At 38.2% G+C, this 17,268-nt stretch overlaps 1 protein-coding gene across 2 annotated transcripts in view; it reads right to left on the reverse strand.

The window, feature by feature from the left end:
- Positions 1-4,855: 4,855 nt before the first annotated feature.
- UNC79 (unc-79 homolog, NALCN channel complex subunit) overlaps positions 4,856-17,268 on the reverse strand; it is a 136,533-nt gene continuing 124,120 nt past the window's right edge. For both annotated transcript variants that reach the window (XM_029284087.1, XM_015815694.1), the window contains 5 exons: positions 16,735-16,921; positions 14,602-14,799; positions 12,488-12,565; positions 7,641-7,682; positions 4,856-5,146 (listed from right to left, as the gene is read on the reverse strand). In XM_029284087.1, coding sequence (XP_029139920.1) covers positions 4,946-5,146; positions 7,641-7,682; positions 12,488-12,565; positions 14,602-14,799; positions 16,735-16,921 — 706 coding nt within the window. In that variant the 3' untranslated portion in view covers positions 4,856-4,945. The remainder of the gene's footprint in view (positions 5,147-7,640; positions 7,683-12,487; positions 12,566-14,601; positions 14,800-16,734; positions 16,922-17,268) is intronic.

Here is a 17,268-nt window from a genome sequence, read left to right on the forward strand (position 1 = left end):
TTATTATTATTATTATTATTATTATTATTATTATTATTATTATTATTATTATTATTATTATTATTATTATTATTATTATTATTATTATTAGTTGTAGCTTCATCAGATGCTTAGGGTGGCTTGATTGGTATCAAAATTAAATTGGGATGGAGGGTAGGTAGGGAAAATGGTGAAAGATTTAGTTATGCAGATGCAAGTTACATGTGACACAGATTCCAATCAATTAACTATTATGTGTTAAAACTTACTGTTGAGATGTTGTGAGCGGAATGAGATGTTTAGGCCCAGACCCTTGGCCGCGCCTCCTTTGCCTCCTGCCACCCACCTCAGCCCATTTATAGCCAGCTTTCCTTCTCCACTGGCTCTCCCCCAGCCATTATCCATGGCCAATGGGCCCCTGGCTCTCCCCCACTCACTTTTCGGCTTGGCCCATTCGTTCAGACACTGTTTGACCTGGGCCTGCACGGGAAACATAGCCATGGCAGGCAGAAGCAATGGTGCTGCAGGGGCAGCGTGTGATTGGTGATGGGCGATCACAGGGGCTGGGAGGGGGGGACAGCATGGGATAAAATATTTTTTAAAAAGTACTATGACTGCTCCGCAAGTTTTGGGGCCTTGCAGATCTGTCACCAGGACTAGAGGGAGGGGGAGTGGCAGCAGGAGTAGCAACCCCTGGGACCACTGGGGGGGCAGACAGGTAGGAGTGTGTTGGGGGGACAAGGAAGGGAGGAGCTTTTGAGGGACATTGAGCTTGTCAGCTGGAAAGCTGACAGCCTGGGTTCAAAATCCAAGTGCCATGCAACAGGATGAGCTCCCGTTCCTGCCTCAGCTTCTGCCCACCTAGCAGTTCGAAAGAATGCAAATACGAATAAATTAATAGGTACCACTTTGGTGGGAAGGTAACCACATTCTGTGTGCCTTTGGTGTATAGCCATGCTGACCACATGGCCATGGAAAATGTCTTTGGACAAAGCTGGACAGGGAAACCTTTATCGTTACTTTTTATATATGGGATTTCACACTATTAGGTTCTGATGAAGAAATAATTTGATTATTTTAACTGTTATGGTGCAACCAGTATTTTTTGCTCCTGGAAAATAATTATGTACTGTCATTAGAGCTGGTTGGCTTCATATTTTTAAACTTTAACATGTTTTATAATTTGCTGTGGAATAACTGTTGAAAGATAGCACTTAATAAAAGCAATTAGAAGAAATAACCTGATGCCTTCCTAAAGGTGTTCAATTTATTTTCTTAGTCTCCAGCTAACATGGTTTTTGAGATCGTAGGAGTTTACAGGTCTATCAGATGTGGGGAACATTAGGTTAGGAAAGAACAGGAAACTCCAGAGCACAGGGAAACATTGTAAGGGGCTGGCATTAGATTCTTCTTCCTGGTATGTGTAGAGAACTCTATATGTAACTGCCATATTGTTTCAGAAATGAGTGTCTTGCTCTCCTTTCCCACCAGCATGTGGACTAGTTGTTAGGATGTTCTGGGTATATTTTTCATATTCCACTGCATAATATTTGAAAACTAAACATTGACTATTTTGCACTGCACAGGACAGGGTTAGGCGGCATGCCTAGCATAATCTTATTATCCCTTCTAATGCCTTGCTGTATTTCATGGTTATACTCAGTGCTTTTTTTGTAAAAAAAAAAAAAGTGCCAGAACTCACACATGTCATACAACCCGCCTTGCCTACCCTACAAGGTTTACCTTTGTAGTTGAAAAAAAAAACCCTTCAATTTTTAGTGTATCTAAAAGACTAGGAATTTGTTCAAGGTAAGATAATACTAATATTAATGTTACCCTGCACTGTGTGGCTTTAAATTACAAGAAGGCATTTTATTAATCTTTTGGGACATTTACCACTGGCATACCCATTTAGTTTAATGAGTGGAAATGTCAGCTTTCTATGTGGAATGAAATTGGCCCAATAAAACAAAATTTGGTTGCTTGTAAAAGATTGAATTATTTTTAAGAAGTTGTCAAACAAGGTGGAAATATTTACATTTGGAGTTTAATATGGATATTGACTTGAAACAAATTAAAGTTGAAACTTTGTCAGTGAACAGATTACTTTTAATTTACCTTTAAGTTAAACCCAATTTAATAAATAGATCTGATTAAACCTCATACTGTAGGTCTACCTTTACATCTGACCAATACATAATTAATATATATTATTATTAATAATAAAACCTCCAAATCACAAGACATTGGCTTTATTCTTATTCTTCCCCTCTTCAGTTTGAATATAAAGTATAAAAGACTAAAAAGAGATTTTCGTAGACATCCCAGCCTTTGAACTACCCAAGGAACTGAAACAGCAAAGTTTCGCTGTCTGGCAAGCTTCCGTGCCAGCCGCCTTTCTTTCTTCTCACTTTGCCTCTTTTTAATCTCACACACCCCCCACCTTCTGTAAGGGAAGTCAAAAGGCTCACTCACCCTCTTGTGAAAAATGGCCTCCATGTTTATGTGTCGCCCACTGCCACCTTCAGCTTCCACACCACATGGTCCAACCCAGCCAATCAAGCCACACTCTGGCTATGGTGCTCTGGCACCTCATGGCTCCTCCTAGAGGAGGCGGACAGCGCCGGAGGGGACCCCACTCGCACCGTACCACCAGCAGGGCATTTTCAAAAGCAAATGAGGATAGGAAGAGCAACAATAGGAAAAGAACACAACTCTGGAAAATCCGTTGAAAAAAGGTGCCGGAACTCTGTTCCGGTGCATTCTATGACAAAAAAAGCCCTGGTTATACTATACAAATCACTTTGTCTTATTCACTGAATTTGGGCTTTAATGTCCATCTTTCATTGTAATCTTCCAAATGCTTTTTAGGCCACGTTTCTTACTTAGGTAGTTCACCAATTAGTGATTACATGCCATTAAATCAGCATCAACAAAATAGGTCTTAGCAATCACATAAACAAACTTCAAGATGATCTGTCCTCAGGGTCTTGTAATTGGATCCATTCACTATACTGCTACTTATCCTCTTTTTTCCCCCACATTAGAAAGGAAAACATGCGACAGCTGCACAATGTTTTTATTTTTTATGGAGAGATTTTTTGGCTGTTAGTGACAGAATTTGTCTGTCTATAAACACCTTCTGTTTTTCCAAATCAGCAACTAAAATGTACCATTTACAGCATTAAACAGCTAATGATATCCCTGCAAGTGGCTAATGGTATGGCACTGTTTGTTCCCATCATTATTGTATGGGAAAACTCTATTGCGATAAACAAAATCTCTCAGCTCAAGCTTTTTCACTTTTCACTACAGTGAATAACCCTTGTGACTTCCAATGGCATCTCAGCCTACTATCAACCAGCTCCAGCCTTGCTTTTTCAGCCAAGATTCACTGGGGACTCATGGGAATAATAATGGAAACAAGTGCTGCGTAATATGGTAATGATTTTATTTTTTACAGAATAATAACCAATATTATTCAGGGTATTAAAGAGTTATGCTTTTAATAGCATTTTCATATAAAGCTTAAATCTTTATTTCAATAGATTACAGCAATAAATACAATATATTTCAGTTATGTATACACACAAAAAGTTTTAATTACAAGAGGTTCTGCTATTCAAAGATGCTGATCCAAAGTCCACTGCAACCAGTGGCTCTTCTATACATTTCAGTGGATCAGTCTCTCTCAATGCTATTAAAATTCACTTTTAAAAAATATTTAACATTGTTTTTTATGCAGTAGTTCTATAACTTTTCTATTTACTGTATGTAAATTTATAACCTGAAACCTATTCCTCAGGGAAGCCTGAAGCATCCATATTCTCTCTGGCATCCCCATGAATGGGGCCTTTTTCAAATCTCAGTGTGTACAAGTATATAAGAAGAAACAGAATATATCGTACAGGTAGTAGTATGCAGAGAGTTTCCTAAGAACTGCAAGAAAAATACTGGCAATGAAACCAAGTTAAAGTACTTAAACTTACTCAGTAGTTCTTTTTTAAAAAGACAAGTGAACTGGCACAGTTTACCCACCTAATTTCTAAGTGCACTTTGTAAGTAAGCAGAATTGGCTTTGGATGTCTCGTTCCCCTGGGCAAAATGCCAGCATTGACCCCAGAATGACGCCTCTCCTACCCCAGCTTGCAAGAGGCACCTGTGAGCCAAGAGGTGCATAACTTGAGGGGAAAGGTAATGAGTGTTTAGTCTGGAAGGCTTTCTTTTCTTTTTATTCTTTTTTTTTTCTTTCAGCACAGGCCATGCTTGCAAGTTGCTGATAGAAATTGCAGGGAAAAATGGATGGGAAATCCTGGGAAATTGCAAGACCAACTATTTTATAATGAAAAAAGTTTCGGCTTCCTCAGTCTGGTGGCCTCCAAATGTTTTGGGCTACAGGTCACATCATCCAAACCCATCACATCCCCGTTCATTTGTAGTCCAAAGCATTTGGAGGGGATGAGGTTGGAGATGGCTGATTTATTGCATTACTAAGTTTAACTATGAAGATGACTTTGTTATAATGTAAAAAAACCCAGCAGCATACATAGGTATCTGAACATACACAATGCTTTGTTTGTGTGTATACATGCCCTGTGCGTGCATGTGTGTGTGTATAAATCCTAGGGGCGAAACCATTCATTTTATTTTATAAACGAATGTTTTAAAATACATATATTTAAACAGCTAGCTATATGCATTGGCTCTAGCTTCAGTGAGCACACCCTCATTTCATAGAGTATTTCTGCAAATGTTATGTCTCTTATGCATCAGCCAGAACATGCTTTTGGTTATTGAGGGACACAGACAGCCTGCCCTCTTTAGCCATTTCACTTTTTTCCCTCTACAAGAACAAAACAAAAATGGAGCTACAGTACTGTTGTATGGTTTCTAAAGATGGCCATTGTCTTATAGCTTTAGCCCTATTATTGCTAGACTAACAGGTTCACAGAACATTCCACCCAACTCATAAAGGATAAAACTGAGATGCTGCTTCAGATGACTGGATTTCCACTTGAGCCATTTTGAACTGTGTACACTGCAGCCACTTGCGAAGGACAGAGGTGTTGGTGTTCATCTGAACGGATCCCTGTAACATTCTAAGGCTATGATGGTTCACATTGTTCTGAATAGCTTGTAGGCGGAGCTGGAGGCCAGCAGATAAATGCTGTTAAAATATGTACAAGTTTTATTGTCAGTTCTCTAATTTTTAAAAATAATAATAATAATAATAATAAACTCAAATGATTATAAGGCTGTATCATCCTAAAATAAAGCAGTTCATTTTCAAATTCAGAATCAATTCAGCCATCAAAGAATGAAAATAAGGACAGGCCATAATGAGATAATTCAGTAAGAAGCAGCAGTGTTTAATGAAAGGCTATCATAAATCTGAAGAACACTACCACTTATGCAGGGCTTTTCAACCTTTTCACCCATTGTACCACTTTTAGGATATGGCAACATTCGAGTACCACCAGTCGCCTAGCAAGGTGTCAAAAACTTGATGACCAAAAAAAAAAAGGGAAAAAGGTGATAAAGTACAGGTAGTCCTTGACTTACAACAGTTCGCTTAGTGACTGTTCGAAGTTACAATGGCACTGAAAAAAGTGCCCCCCAAGCCACAGCCGAGCAAGACACACCTGCCTGCCCATCCGATGGCGCTCTTCCTCCTGTCCGAGGTTTTCATTGTTGTGAGCATTTCTGTTGAGGATTGGTAGCGGGGGTGGGGTGGGGGGGTGTTTGGTTTTTATTCCCCCCGTCTGCTGGGTGGTTGCAGCAGGTTTTGGTCACTTCACATGAACTTGGGTCACTGTGACCATCATAAATATGAATCAGTTGCCAAGCATCTGAATGTAAATCACAAGACCCTGGAGAGGCTGCAACATTCCAGCTGATCGGCACTTCTGGGCTCAGCAGAAGCGCCAGGATCAGTGCTGCTTTCCAGCTGGAGCCTGACGTTGATCCTGGTGCTTCCACTGAGCCCTGACAGCCCTGAAGAAGCGCCAATCAGCTGGAAAGCGGCACTGATCCTGGCAGTTCCGCTGAGCCCTGACAGCCCTGCAGCTCCAGCTGTCTCTCGCTCAGGCTTGTGCGGTGCTGCCACTGGTTCAGCTAATTCCCCTCCCCCGCTACCACTTTTCTAGGATGCTCGCGTACCACCTGCCAGGTGCCAATGTACCACAGGTGGTACCCGTACCACTGGTTGAAAAGCCCTGACTTATAGCACGTCTTACTGAGCCATATGGATAAAGGACGGAATAAAGTTTCACAAAGAAGGGGCCATCACAGCACAATAATTTTCTTTAGTGGGCTGCAAACTCAAATTTAGAAACGTGATGCCTTTTAAATCAAAATTAGTTCACACTATTACAACAAGGAGGACTTGCAACATAATGTTGGAATACTGTATATCCTCAGTCCCTGATCAGAATGGTCTGTTTCCTTCAGTTCTGTAAAAGCTTTGAGCAGTTCTAGCAAGCCAATTCATTTTCTCCCTCCTTTTTTCCTTCATTCAGTTATCACAGCTCGTTCTGTGCCCCCAATTACTGAACATGCTTAATTCTCATTTAGTTGGTTTTGATTTGGCTATTAAGAGGTTTGCTTCTTTTTGATATTCTATAAAGTTTGGGGTACTCATTCTTTCGGGCTCCACAGGAAGCATTCTTTTCTTTCTCACATTCTCACTTTTGGTCATTCTGGCTATTTTTATATAGTTATGCAAATATCATTATCATCTGACCATCTCATGTGAGCTTATGCTGGTCATCCTCTGGCCCTTTAAACGGGAAAGGACGCATTCTGCACACAATATTATTAAGACAAAAAGGTGGAATGGATCCAGGGTATGGAGAAAAAAGGAAGAGCTAAGAGGCAAACAGGATGCAAGCTGTGCTTTCCACTTTCTTCCTCTCCCTGCCCTTGGAAATCTAAAATAGTGAGGGATTGGCTGGGGAGACTAAAAGGAAGAGTAAATGTTTTACTTTCCCGTTCCTTCAGCAGAAAACTGCTGCATTCCATCTGTCGACTCTATAAATGAGCATGGCTGCAGCCATTTTCCTTCTCATTCTAGGTTGCCACATAGAACAGAGGGAAGGGAGTTGCCCATGTGCTTCGCTAGTCAAAATAATCTTTTGTCCCGTGGGAATCAAGGTCATCGGCTGTTCCTGAGACTAGAGACTGGGCGCTTCATAAAAAGCCCGACAAATAATCATGTTGGGGAACGTAGTTGCTTACATAGCTTTTGTGAGTGGGGAATTGTATTGGGGAATTGTTGCTTGTGTATCCAGACTTGGTTTCACTTTTGACCGTGCTGATACTTTGTAACTAATAAACATGTTCTTTGAGGAATTTGCAAGCCTCGGAGTTCTGCTTTATTCATCTCTGTCTGTCGGAACTTTGACGCCAGCTTCTTTTACCAATAAAAAATGGTCCTTGCACTATTGACAGAACAGGCTCTGGATCCAGTTTAGTGTCTTTCACTGATAGTCAAGCATGCCTGTATTTACTAGACATCAGTTAAATTATGTTCATGTTTATGCAAACAGAGTCTTAGAGTGTCATAGCTGATGAGTCCAATTTGGAATGGATGCATAATTTAATATAGTTATTCAGTTAAAACAAATTAATTGTTTTTAGGGAACACATTAAGGTGAGCCTACCTTTAGATTGGATTGAATCATTGGAAGCCACATTGGGATGAGCTGATAGAAAGGAAAAAAATCAGTGTTACTATATTCAGCATGTTCATAATATATTTATAATAACCACCATATTATTATATCACAAAATAAACCTAGTAATAACATTCATTCATAATGTACACAAGCAGCTTTGTTTAAGCATTTTCCTAGAAATAATGTGCAGGATTCTAATTTTATTGTTCCGGTACAAATTTAGAATCATTTTATTTATCAAAGTATTCAAAGTATTCAAACAATTATTTAAAACGATGTATTTAAGCATTAGTCTAAAACAGGGCACAGATCACATCAAATACTTTTCAGCTAAAACAATCCAATTTTTGCATAGCGTCATTGTGTGATGCAACAGCAGTCAATGTGTCATCTGGATTAAAGCCATTCATGGCACTTCATTCATAGCATTGATAGGAAAAGGAAAGATGTTCAGTTCTATCTAGAACACGGTTTCATGCATGTAACAAGCGACTTACAAGCAACCTTCTATATCGTGGAAGTAGCTTAGACATGGAACCTTTGTATATTGTCTTTTAGAAATGATGTGTAACAAAAGTGTCTGAAACTAATGACATTTACTAGGTTTGGTATCAAAAACAGACTTCTGCTTTCATTCATCCACATTAGGGGTAGGGGAGCAGCTTGGTGCAGCCATACCCAAGATGGCACTGATTAAATAGTTTGGGATTTCAAATTCTAGAATCATCAAGCCAAATTATTCAAGCATTGGGGGTGCACTAGGTTTAGGAAAGGTTGCCTTGCTCCAACATTGGAAGTTTTGAAGAAGAGATTGGACAACCATTTGTCTGAAATGATAAAGGGTTTCCTGCCTGGGCAGGAGGTCGGACTAGAAGACATCTAAGGTCCCTTCCAACTCTGTTATTCTAGTATTCTGTAAAGCTTTCAATTCCAATAATCCCTGATGCCAACAGATGCTGTTATCAATCTTTTTATTTCCATGATGAAAGATCTCCCTCAATTTTGATGGAAACTCCTGCCATCTACTAGCTGCCTTTCTTCCCAACTGAGAGTTTTCAAGCACAAAACTCACAAAGGAAGAGAGCCAAGAAAGGAACCACTGAAAGCCGATTTACACCATTACTTCTCTTTCTATCACACTCTGTAATTATCTCTCATAAATGCTTTTTAAATGTATTAGTTAGATTTTTATGAGACTAGGAGTTTGTGTGTGTGTGTTGTGATCAAAACACAGTAAACAGCATCATAAATTCATATGAAAAAATGGCTGTTGGCTGAAAATGTCATATATTGGCATTTCTGGAGTAATAAATTAATTTTTTTGCCACTTCTTTTCCTCCTGCAAAATTTTAGTGAAGCAAGAAATCAAAAAAGGAAGATATTCATTACAGACAAGTGGGAAACCAATGACTCTCCAGAATTTGTTGGACACTAGCTCCTCTCATTCTTGATCACTAGGTAAAAATAATAAATAGAACAGCTGTCTGAAGAGCTACAGATTCCCTATCTCTGCAGTTAGGTCGGTCTCACGGAGAACCAGGATTTCGGATACCGAAGTAAAGAAAAAAACAGCTGAGTTAATAGTACAAAAAGTGTACTATATTAAAAATTAAACTGATCTATCAACCCATACATACCAATTGATAGTAACATGAGACCCGGTTTGGAGTAGTAACTGCTGGTCTAGAAACCAGGAGACTATGAGTTCCAGTTCTGACTTAGGCATGAAAACAACTGGGTGACTGTGAGCCAGTCACTCTCTCCCAGCCCAAACTTCCTCATAGGGGTGTTTTTAAGGAGAAAATGGGAGGAGGAAGGTGTATTGCTTATAAAGTAACAAAGGCAGTACAAAAGACCCCTAATAAATAAAACGTCACATGCAGTTGGGATTATATAGTTCAGCCATGTCGAACTGCCAGCCCACAGACCAGATGTGTCATACCGAAACAGCGCCCACCCCATTGCCGGCAATGGGGAAAAAGTCCCGATATGTCGTGTGACGTCATGTGATGTCGTGAGTTTGACATGCCTGATATAGTTCCTAAAAACGTAGCACTCTTTAGAGGTTAATCAGGAAGCAAGGCACTATGGCTCAATAAGTTATGTGTTTGCAGCAGTGAATATTTTTGTGAGCTGCTTTGACAAATCACCTGTAATCTTATAATCATGTACAGGAGTTTATCTATTTTCTTATCCTAGGAAGCTCTGCCTGAAGATAATCTGTTAGCAGCCATTGTTTATGGCATTTACTAGTTCAGATTCTCATTATTGGGATGGTGGAAGAAAGTAAAAGGGCTGGTGTGTTTTAACTGTAAGGCAGATTTATTTTAAAAGTGAAGATATTTTTGATATGTTATCTAAGATTATTTTAAAAACTGGGCATACTGTTCTAAAATGTTCCTCTAAATGATATCAAGTTTCACTTTCTTCCAATTAAGCTCCTACCATCATGCAAAATTGAATCAATATTAATAGAATGAGCTAAAGCACCATTCAGTGAACATGATTTCATTGGTTAGAATGGATGATATAATAGTTGGCTGGGTTCCACTGATGGGGTCAGGCCAGTCCTTATTTAATGCACCTTATGAGAAATGACATTGTTTAGGGAATCCCAGTGAAGGAATAACCATTTCGATAATGTGTTCAACCACATTTTAATGATAGTGATCGTCAACTATCCACAAAGGTGAAATTGGAAAAAAAAAATTCTAGTGTGCAAGAAAAAATCCAAACCACCTGGAGAAATATGCAATTATAACTGCTTATGGATTGTTCCTGACCCAGCATGAATTAGTCCTCTTGTTACAGATGGTATTGAACTGTGCCCACTCAGAGAAAACCTGGGCATCTAAACTTGTAATCAAGGACAATTTTCATTAGAAGCAGATTGGATTTACCATCAATATTTCCTAAACATGAAGGCTAAATAGAAACCTCAGATCCCAAAGCAATATACCTTGTTATTTCTGATGCCAAATAACAAGGTAAGGCCATCAATATCCTGTTCTCTTTGAGAAAAAGCACAACTTGACAAATAGTTCTGGATAAATGAATCTTGATCTGATTCAGAAAGGCAGTTCCTATGCTCACATGTTCTTTGTGAGCATTATTTTTGCCCTGTTTATGATTAAAAAAATATATTGAGAGAATACACACAGTTCTGAAAGGCATCACATAAATGTGTTCATGTGGAAATATTGAAAAATAGTAATGCAGCTATTTTTGGAACTGTGTCTATGAATCCAACAAAGTTCTAGAATCCCATTCATGGATATATGAAATGTACCTATTTAATGTTTCCACATGAACTGTTTGCTTATATAATCACTTAAAATATGTATTTGTGAGCAAATGCTTCTCATCTTGATTTTAAAAAGCATGCAATGACATGTCAGTTTGCATCCTTAAGTAGATACACATTATCTTTGATTCTCATCTTCCTAGAAAGAAATCACTATTTTGTATGTTCTTCCAACCAAAACATTGGGAACCAAATGCATGTGCAGAGATGCTCTTTTTAATTCTCTCTGCCATTTTTACAGATCTCAAAGTACACACACAGTGCCATTGTTTTTACTCCCCTAAACAACTAAGAAGCCAATTCAGATTTGCTCCATGCAATCAACTTTCCACTCTTAGTAGTTTCTCCGAATGAGCAATTGGGGGTTGGGTGGGAGAATATTCCCACTTTTTTTTAATCCATAGGGCGATTTGTATGAAATTATTGAAGTGGCTATGGATGAGGCTAAAATCTGTCACAGCACTATATCCTGCCCCATGCCCCCCATCTACAAACAATAAGTCTAAAGTCCTTGAGATGATTGAAGAGGAGGGAGAACCAGGGTGGCCCAAGATCTTACAATCAAACACTGAGCGGTCCTCTAATTTTATGGATCTGCAGCATCTTAAGCCAGCTCTTTAAAGGAAGAGCAGTATAAAAGCAGCATCTAAGAGTAAACAATGATCAGAGGGACAACCATTAAGCACTGTTCTGATCACTACTGTAGAACACCTGCCTTTGACTCCTAAGTAATGGATGGTGAAACATACTAGATTTTACATGCCGTGAAACTCCCATCAGATGCTATTGGCTTAAATTGGAAAACATTACTTTAACACTAGTGCAGATGAGGATGCCTTATGCTTGTGTCATGAACTGGAGATGAGATGATAATGATATCTTGAGAATCTGGCACAAAAAAGACATCACCAGGACATCTTGTTTATACTGTGCTGAGGTGTAAGTGAGTAAAAAAAAAAACCCACAGGGCTTTCTCTAAAGAGGGAAATGGCTTAAAGCAATATTATTCTTCCAAAATGTAAACCAGAAGGGAGTACAAGTGGGAAGCTGTGCCAAGCCTTTTAATCCTTCCTGCAGCATTCCTGAGAATGTTTTCCAATATAGCAGTCCAAATTACAAAACATCCTTTATCCATTGGCAACATGCTGTTTTGAATAATGTAATTCTTTTTCTCAAAAATTATTAGAACAAAACCACAAAGAAACCAGTAATAACATTTTGTCCCTCTTATTAATAATTACATCCGTTTTGGACAACCCTATAGCCAAGTTATATAACTGAAAAATATTTTAACAGCTGCATTTAATTATTGGAATCTTTTTTTTTAATTGCTGGAAGATTATATGTGAAGCTTCTCTCTTCACTTTATACTCCATTAAACATTGTTTTAGATGTTTAGAAAAATCTTCAAAAGTTTTTTTTCTGAGTGCTTGGAAGACCAGGAAGCTACATGTGAAAAACCCTTTAAATTTTAGCAATTTTTAAAAAAACTTTGCTGCCTCCCCCCCCCCCCAAAGGGCTGACCTACCTTGACAAAAATGGTGGAATTACATTCTTGCAAAGCCTCCATTAAACTGATCACATGGAGACACACCATTTCTACCATCTGGGATAAAAGAGAGACATACTGCAATAAAATGAATGAGCAGTATAATAATATCACGAAAGCACAAAATAAAGGTTCATATTATTACTCCGACTTGATTAACATTCTTAGATAAACAGAGATTGAGATTTCATGTTAAATAATTAAAATGCAAATTTAAGTTTGCCTTTAATTTATCTTTACAATACTTATTCAGAATTACATTCTACAGTAAATGTAAGAAAATGATGCACCATGTCTTCCAACTTCTGCATAACAGATGCCCTATAATATTACTAACAAAGTTTCTTTCTGAACTGTGTTCGTCATTACTTGGCAGGACCAGTTAATTGCATTTCAAAACACTGCAGGCAGACACAGTGGAAATATTTGAAATTTAAATCAGTCCCATTGGTAGTCTAACAGGATTTATATATTAGACATTCCTCATGCCTTGGGTTTGACAAGCGATTGCTTCTACTAGATTAAACAGAATGAAGCACATAGGCATTGGTGACCACGCCCTTTTTTGCCTAGCCTCCATTGTAAACTTCTACCCAATCATAGTGGTATTCCTTTACAACTCAATATGTTCATATAGTGATTTTGCAAATAGGATAAACTTCATCACATGTTGTATTTATATGAATTGTTGTGCAAGCATCGTTAGTAATACAGCATAAATGTGAACCTGCAAAAGAATCTATAATAATAGAGCAGCTATAACAGAAGTAGGCTAACTTTCCCTTTTACCCATGGCTTCCCCATACTTAAGCAGTCTATCAAAAAACAAAATCTATAAAGGTAGAGGACCTCCCTTCCTTCTGTTTAATCAAATAGCATTGCTTAGGATCAGAAAGAGAGAGGGGGAGGGGGGAGAGGGAGAGAGAGAGAGATCATAATTATTTAAAACAATAAAGAATGGGTACACATAACTTTAAGTTCTTTGAGGATCATATTAAGCTTTGGATGCCATTCCAAAATTGGGTATAATCAGGACATAATGGGACAATTTAAAGTACTATTTTTTTCTATAAGCTCTCCTTCCCCAAATGCAAAAAAAAAAAATGGTTCTCCTTTTTTAATTCTTTTTTTATTGAAAATTTTATAAAAGTTTTACAATATAATTCCCCCCTCCCCAAAACCCACCCTTCCACTCCCCCCTCCCTCCCCCCCCACTTCCCAGAGCCAATCACAGGGTTAACAATACAATAATCATACTCTATCTAACATTAATCAACTATTAAAATAACAAATCTATAACATCCTTTAACTCTCTTTTAAACAAATATACTAGTATTAAACACAATATTATAACATCATATTAATAATCAGAAATAAAAATAAGTAAACTATTATAACATATAAACTACATTAATACTCTAAGATTCACTCAAAAACCAAGTGAAACTTTTTAGTCCCATATTTACTCTCAATATAATCTATCCATCTTCTCCAAACCGAAATATATCTTTCTTGTGAATAGTCCTTCACATAAGCGGAGATCTTGGCCATTTCTGCTAAATTTGAGACTTTAAGTGACCATTCTTCTATAGTGGGCAAACGTTCCGTTTTCCAACATTGAGCTACTAGTAGTCTTGCAGCAGTTATCAAGTTCAACATCAAGTCCATTTCTTTTGTATCCAAATCTTCCATAATACCCAGCAAAAATATCTGCAGTTTAAACTTTATCTTTTTCTTAAAAATATTTTGAATATTCCACCATATCTTAATCCAAAATGCCTTTACTTCCCTGCATGTCCTTTTTTAATTCTTGATTAAGATAACCTGGATGGCTTTCCAAATCCGTCTTATACCACGTTAGATCTTTGACCTGAGTTTTAACAGAAGTCTCTTCTAGCCTATATGAAGATGTCTATGACTGAACAATGCATGTGATCTGCTAATGCACTTCTGCAAGTTTGTTTCTGCTGTGAGGTGCATGGTACATGTATTTGCATGTAATATGAATGTGAATACACAGCCATAGATTTTTAAATTATTATTTATTAGCTTGGACTCAGTAAAATTAGTTGGGATCATTATATCTGACTCACCACCTTGTTATGTGCCATCAGCTGAAGGATGCTTGGTGTTACTCGGCTCCAAAATTCCAGAGCTGTGAGGATTGCTGTAAAACTAAATTCATTTTGATTTTGGACTGTAGGAGCAACTGCGGCTTGTTCACAATATACTGTCCACAGCTGAGCAAATATAAAGGCATGGAAGAGAGAACACATATGCAAGACAGATGTCTGCAGGAAGAAAAATAAGGAAAACAAAGTCTTTGTTTTGCTTGAAATAACACTTTATGGAATGTGTATATTGTCTTTCAGAATATAAGAGCATAACAATTCATTGTTCTAGTACATACACACATATATGCAGAATCTGAAATTATAATGAATCTGTCAAGAATTTTCTGAAACTTTCTTTCCTGTCAGAGGAGTGATATGACATTTATACTTAAAATACTAGTTTATATTCATGCATTGAAATAAGGCGAAGAAATAAACAAGCTTGAAAACTATGGGTTGGAAAAATAAATAACAGAAAAATTCTCATTAATGAGGGAATACCACAGCTTTTGTTAGTTTTGACAGTAATTATGCAACCTTAAAAATAGATGGTTCAAAGAAAAATTTGTTAAGTGAGCTTGTGATGCCCTTTTTTGAAGCAATGTTGTTCTTGCTTGCTTATAACTAGAGATTTGATATTTTATTACTGGATACCTCAGGAGGACTGGTCAATGATCTGTTCATGATAAGAGAATCACCAAGAGCTCACCCATTTTCAAATTACTTGCTCCATATGAACCAAATCTAACATGTATTATTTAGATGTGTACAGCCAAACACCACCAGACCTTTGTCCAAGTATAAAAGGCTGCAGTTTCCTTTATGTGGGTTTGGTGGGGTAGGGTTGCAGAGAGGTGACAGGAGAGGCTTCCTGCAAGATAAGATTTTGGATGATTCATGACTGAACTGGTCAGAACTGTTGAACTTTGGCACGAACAATGCAGAGAGGCCAGGTGTTCATAAGTTTGTTTTTGGACTCTGGAGCAAAGAATGTAACTGGGATGGCAAGCAAGAAAGGAAAAAAAAAATTCTACTCCTGAATTAAAGGCTGCAAAATCTCTTTAATGCTTTATGAAAGAGCACTTTTGAACAGTATTGATTATTATGAATAAAAATATTTCTTTTCAAAAGTTAGATACTGTGTTTCCCCGAAAATAAGACCGGCTCTTATATTTTTTCCCCTCCAAAAGAGGCACCAGATCTTATTTTCGGGGAATGTCTTACTCATCTCCGGTACTGACAGCCCTGCCCAGCCGGTCCACTTCTTTTCGACAGCCCCGCCCAGCCGGTCCACTTCTTTTGGGGCAGAAGGAGCAGCTTCATTCTACAGCTGCATTCCAGCCTGCATTTTGCAGTCAGGCCTTTCTGGAAGGCCTACGAAGCCGAGTACCGAGCTATGGATTCAATCCATAGCTTGGTCCTCTGCTGCAGAGATCTTGCAGAACTGAGCTATGGATTGAATCCATAGCTTGGTTCTTGGCTGCACAGGCCTTCCGGAAAGGCCTGTGACTGAGAAATGCAGGCCTGGCTGTAGAAGACAGCGCAGAAGAAGTGGGCCGGTGAGGAGATGCCTGGCTGCAAGGTAAGTGGGTGCGGGGCGCATGGGGCAGAACCACACCCTAACCCCGCCCTAGCTTGATTTTTAAGTGTGCCTCGCCCCAAAACTAGGACTTATTTTGGGGGTAGGGCTTATATTAGGCCCACCCCAAAAATCAAGCTAGGGCTTATTTTTGGGGTAGGCCTTACTTTCGGGGAAACATGGTAGATTGCTGACAAACAAATCGTTTTTTGAATCCCACCAAGGAACAAGAACCTTAACAATGAGCTTCATTAATTAGATTAATTCACAAAAGATAAATAGGCTTTTTTATATAGCAGGAGTTGCAATTCAAAGGGGCTAAGAGCTAGATTCAACTTTTTTATAGCTTACAGAAATCGGGCAGATTTACTATGAATATTTTTCATATAATTAATACTTCTCATCATCTGTCACAATACAAATTACACTTCGATGACAACTTCTAGAAGAATTTTAGGACCATACTCAAGACTGTACATTCCTTTTGTATAGTGGTATCTCATAAAGTGATCATCATCTTGCAAGTCTCTTACCTTAGATTGCTCCGGAAACCCAATCAGGATGACAATTAAGTGATCGGCAACATGGGAACCTGCATCCAATGGAATGGGCATACAAGCTGAAGGAGAATTCGGACAGACAACATTATGTGTCAGAGACCCCAACAGTAGCCAAGAGAGCAGTCGAATATGAGACACACATTCAATGAATTCTTTGGGCCTGTTAAGAAAGAACATATATTTTAGCTTTACGTTTATCAAATATATGTATTATTTGAAAAGCATACATACTAAGAATACCATTCTAGACAATCAATTTATGACTAATATATCATTATTACTATTCTAATAGGGGTTATCTAGCACTTTGGGACAATGCCTGTGGGAAAAATAAAGTTTTAAGCAACTTATGTAATGTCAGCAGGTTCAGAGTCAGCCTAATTCTTTTTTTTTTTTTTTTTGGGTGGGGGGATGCTGTTCCATAAGGCATACCCTGTGACAGAGAATGTATATTTCTGGGGTCACATACAACTATGTTATTCAAAAGAAGGCATGCCCACTGTCAAT

Source organism: Protobothrops mucrosquamatus, unplaced genomic scaffold, assembly GCF_001527695.2.
Source record: "Protobothrops mucrosquamatus isolate PMUCROS unplaced genomic scaffold, P.Mucros_1.0 scaffold368, whole genome shotgun sequence".
Lineage (NCBI taxonomy): Eukaryota > Metazoa > Chordata > Lepidosauria > Squamata > Viperidae > Protobothrops > Protobothrops mucrosquamatus.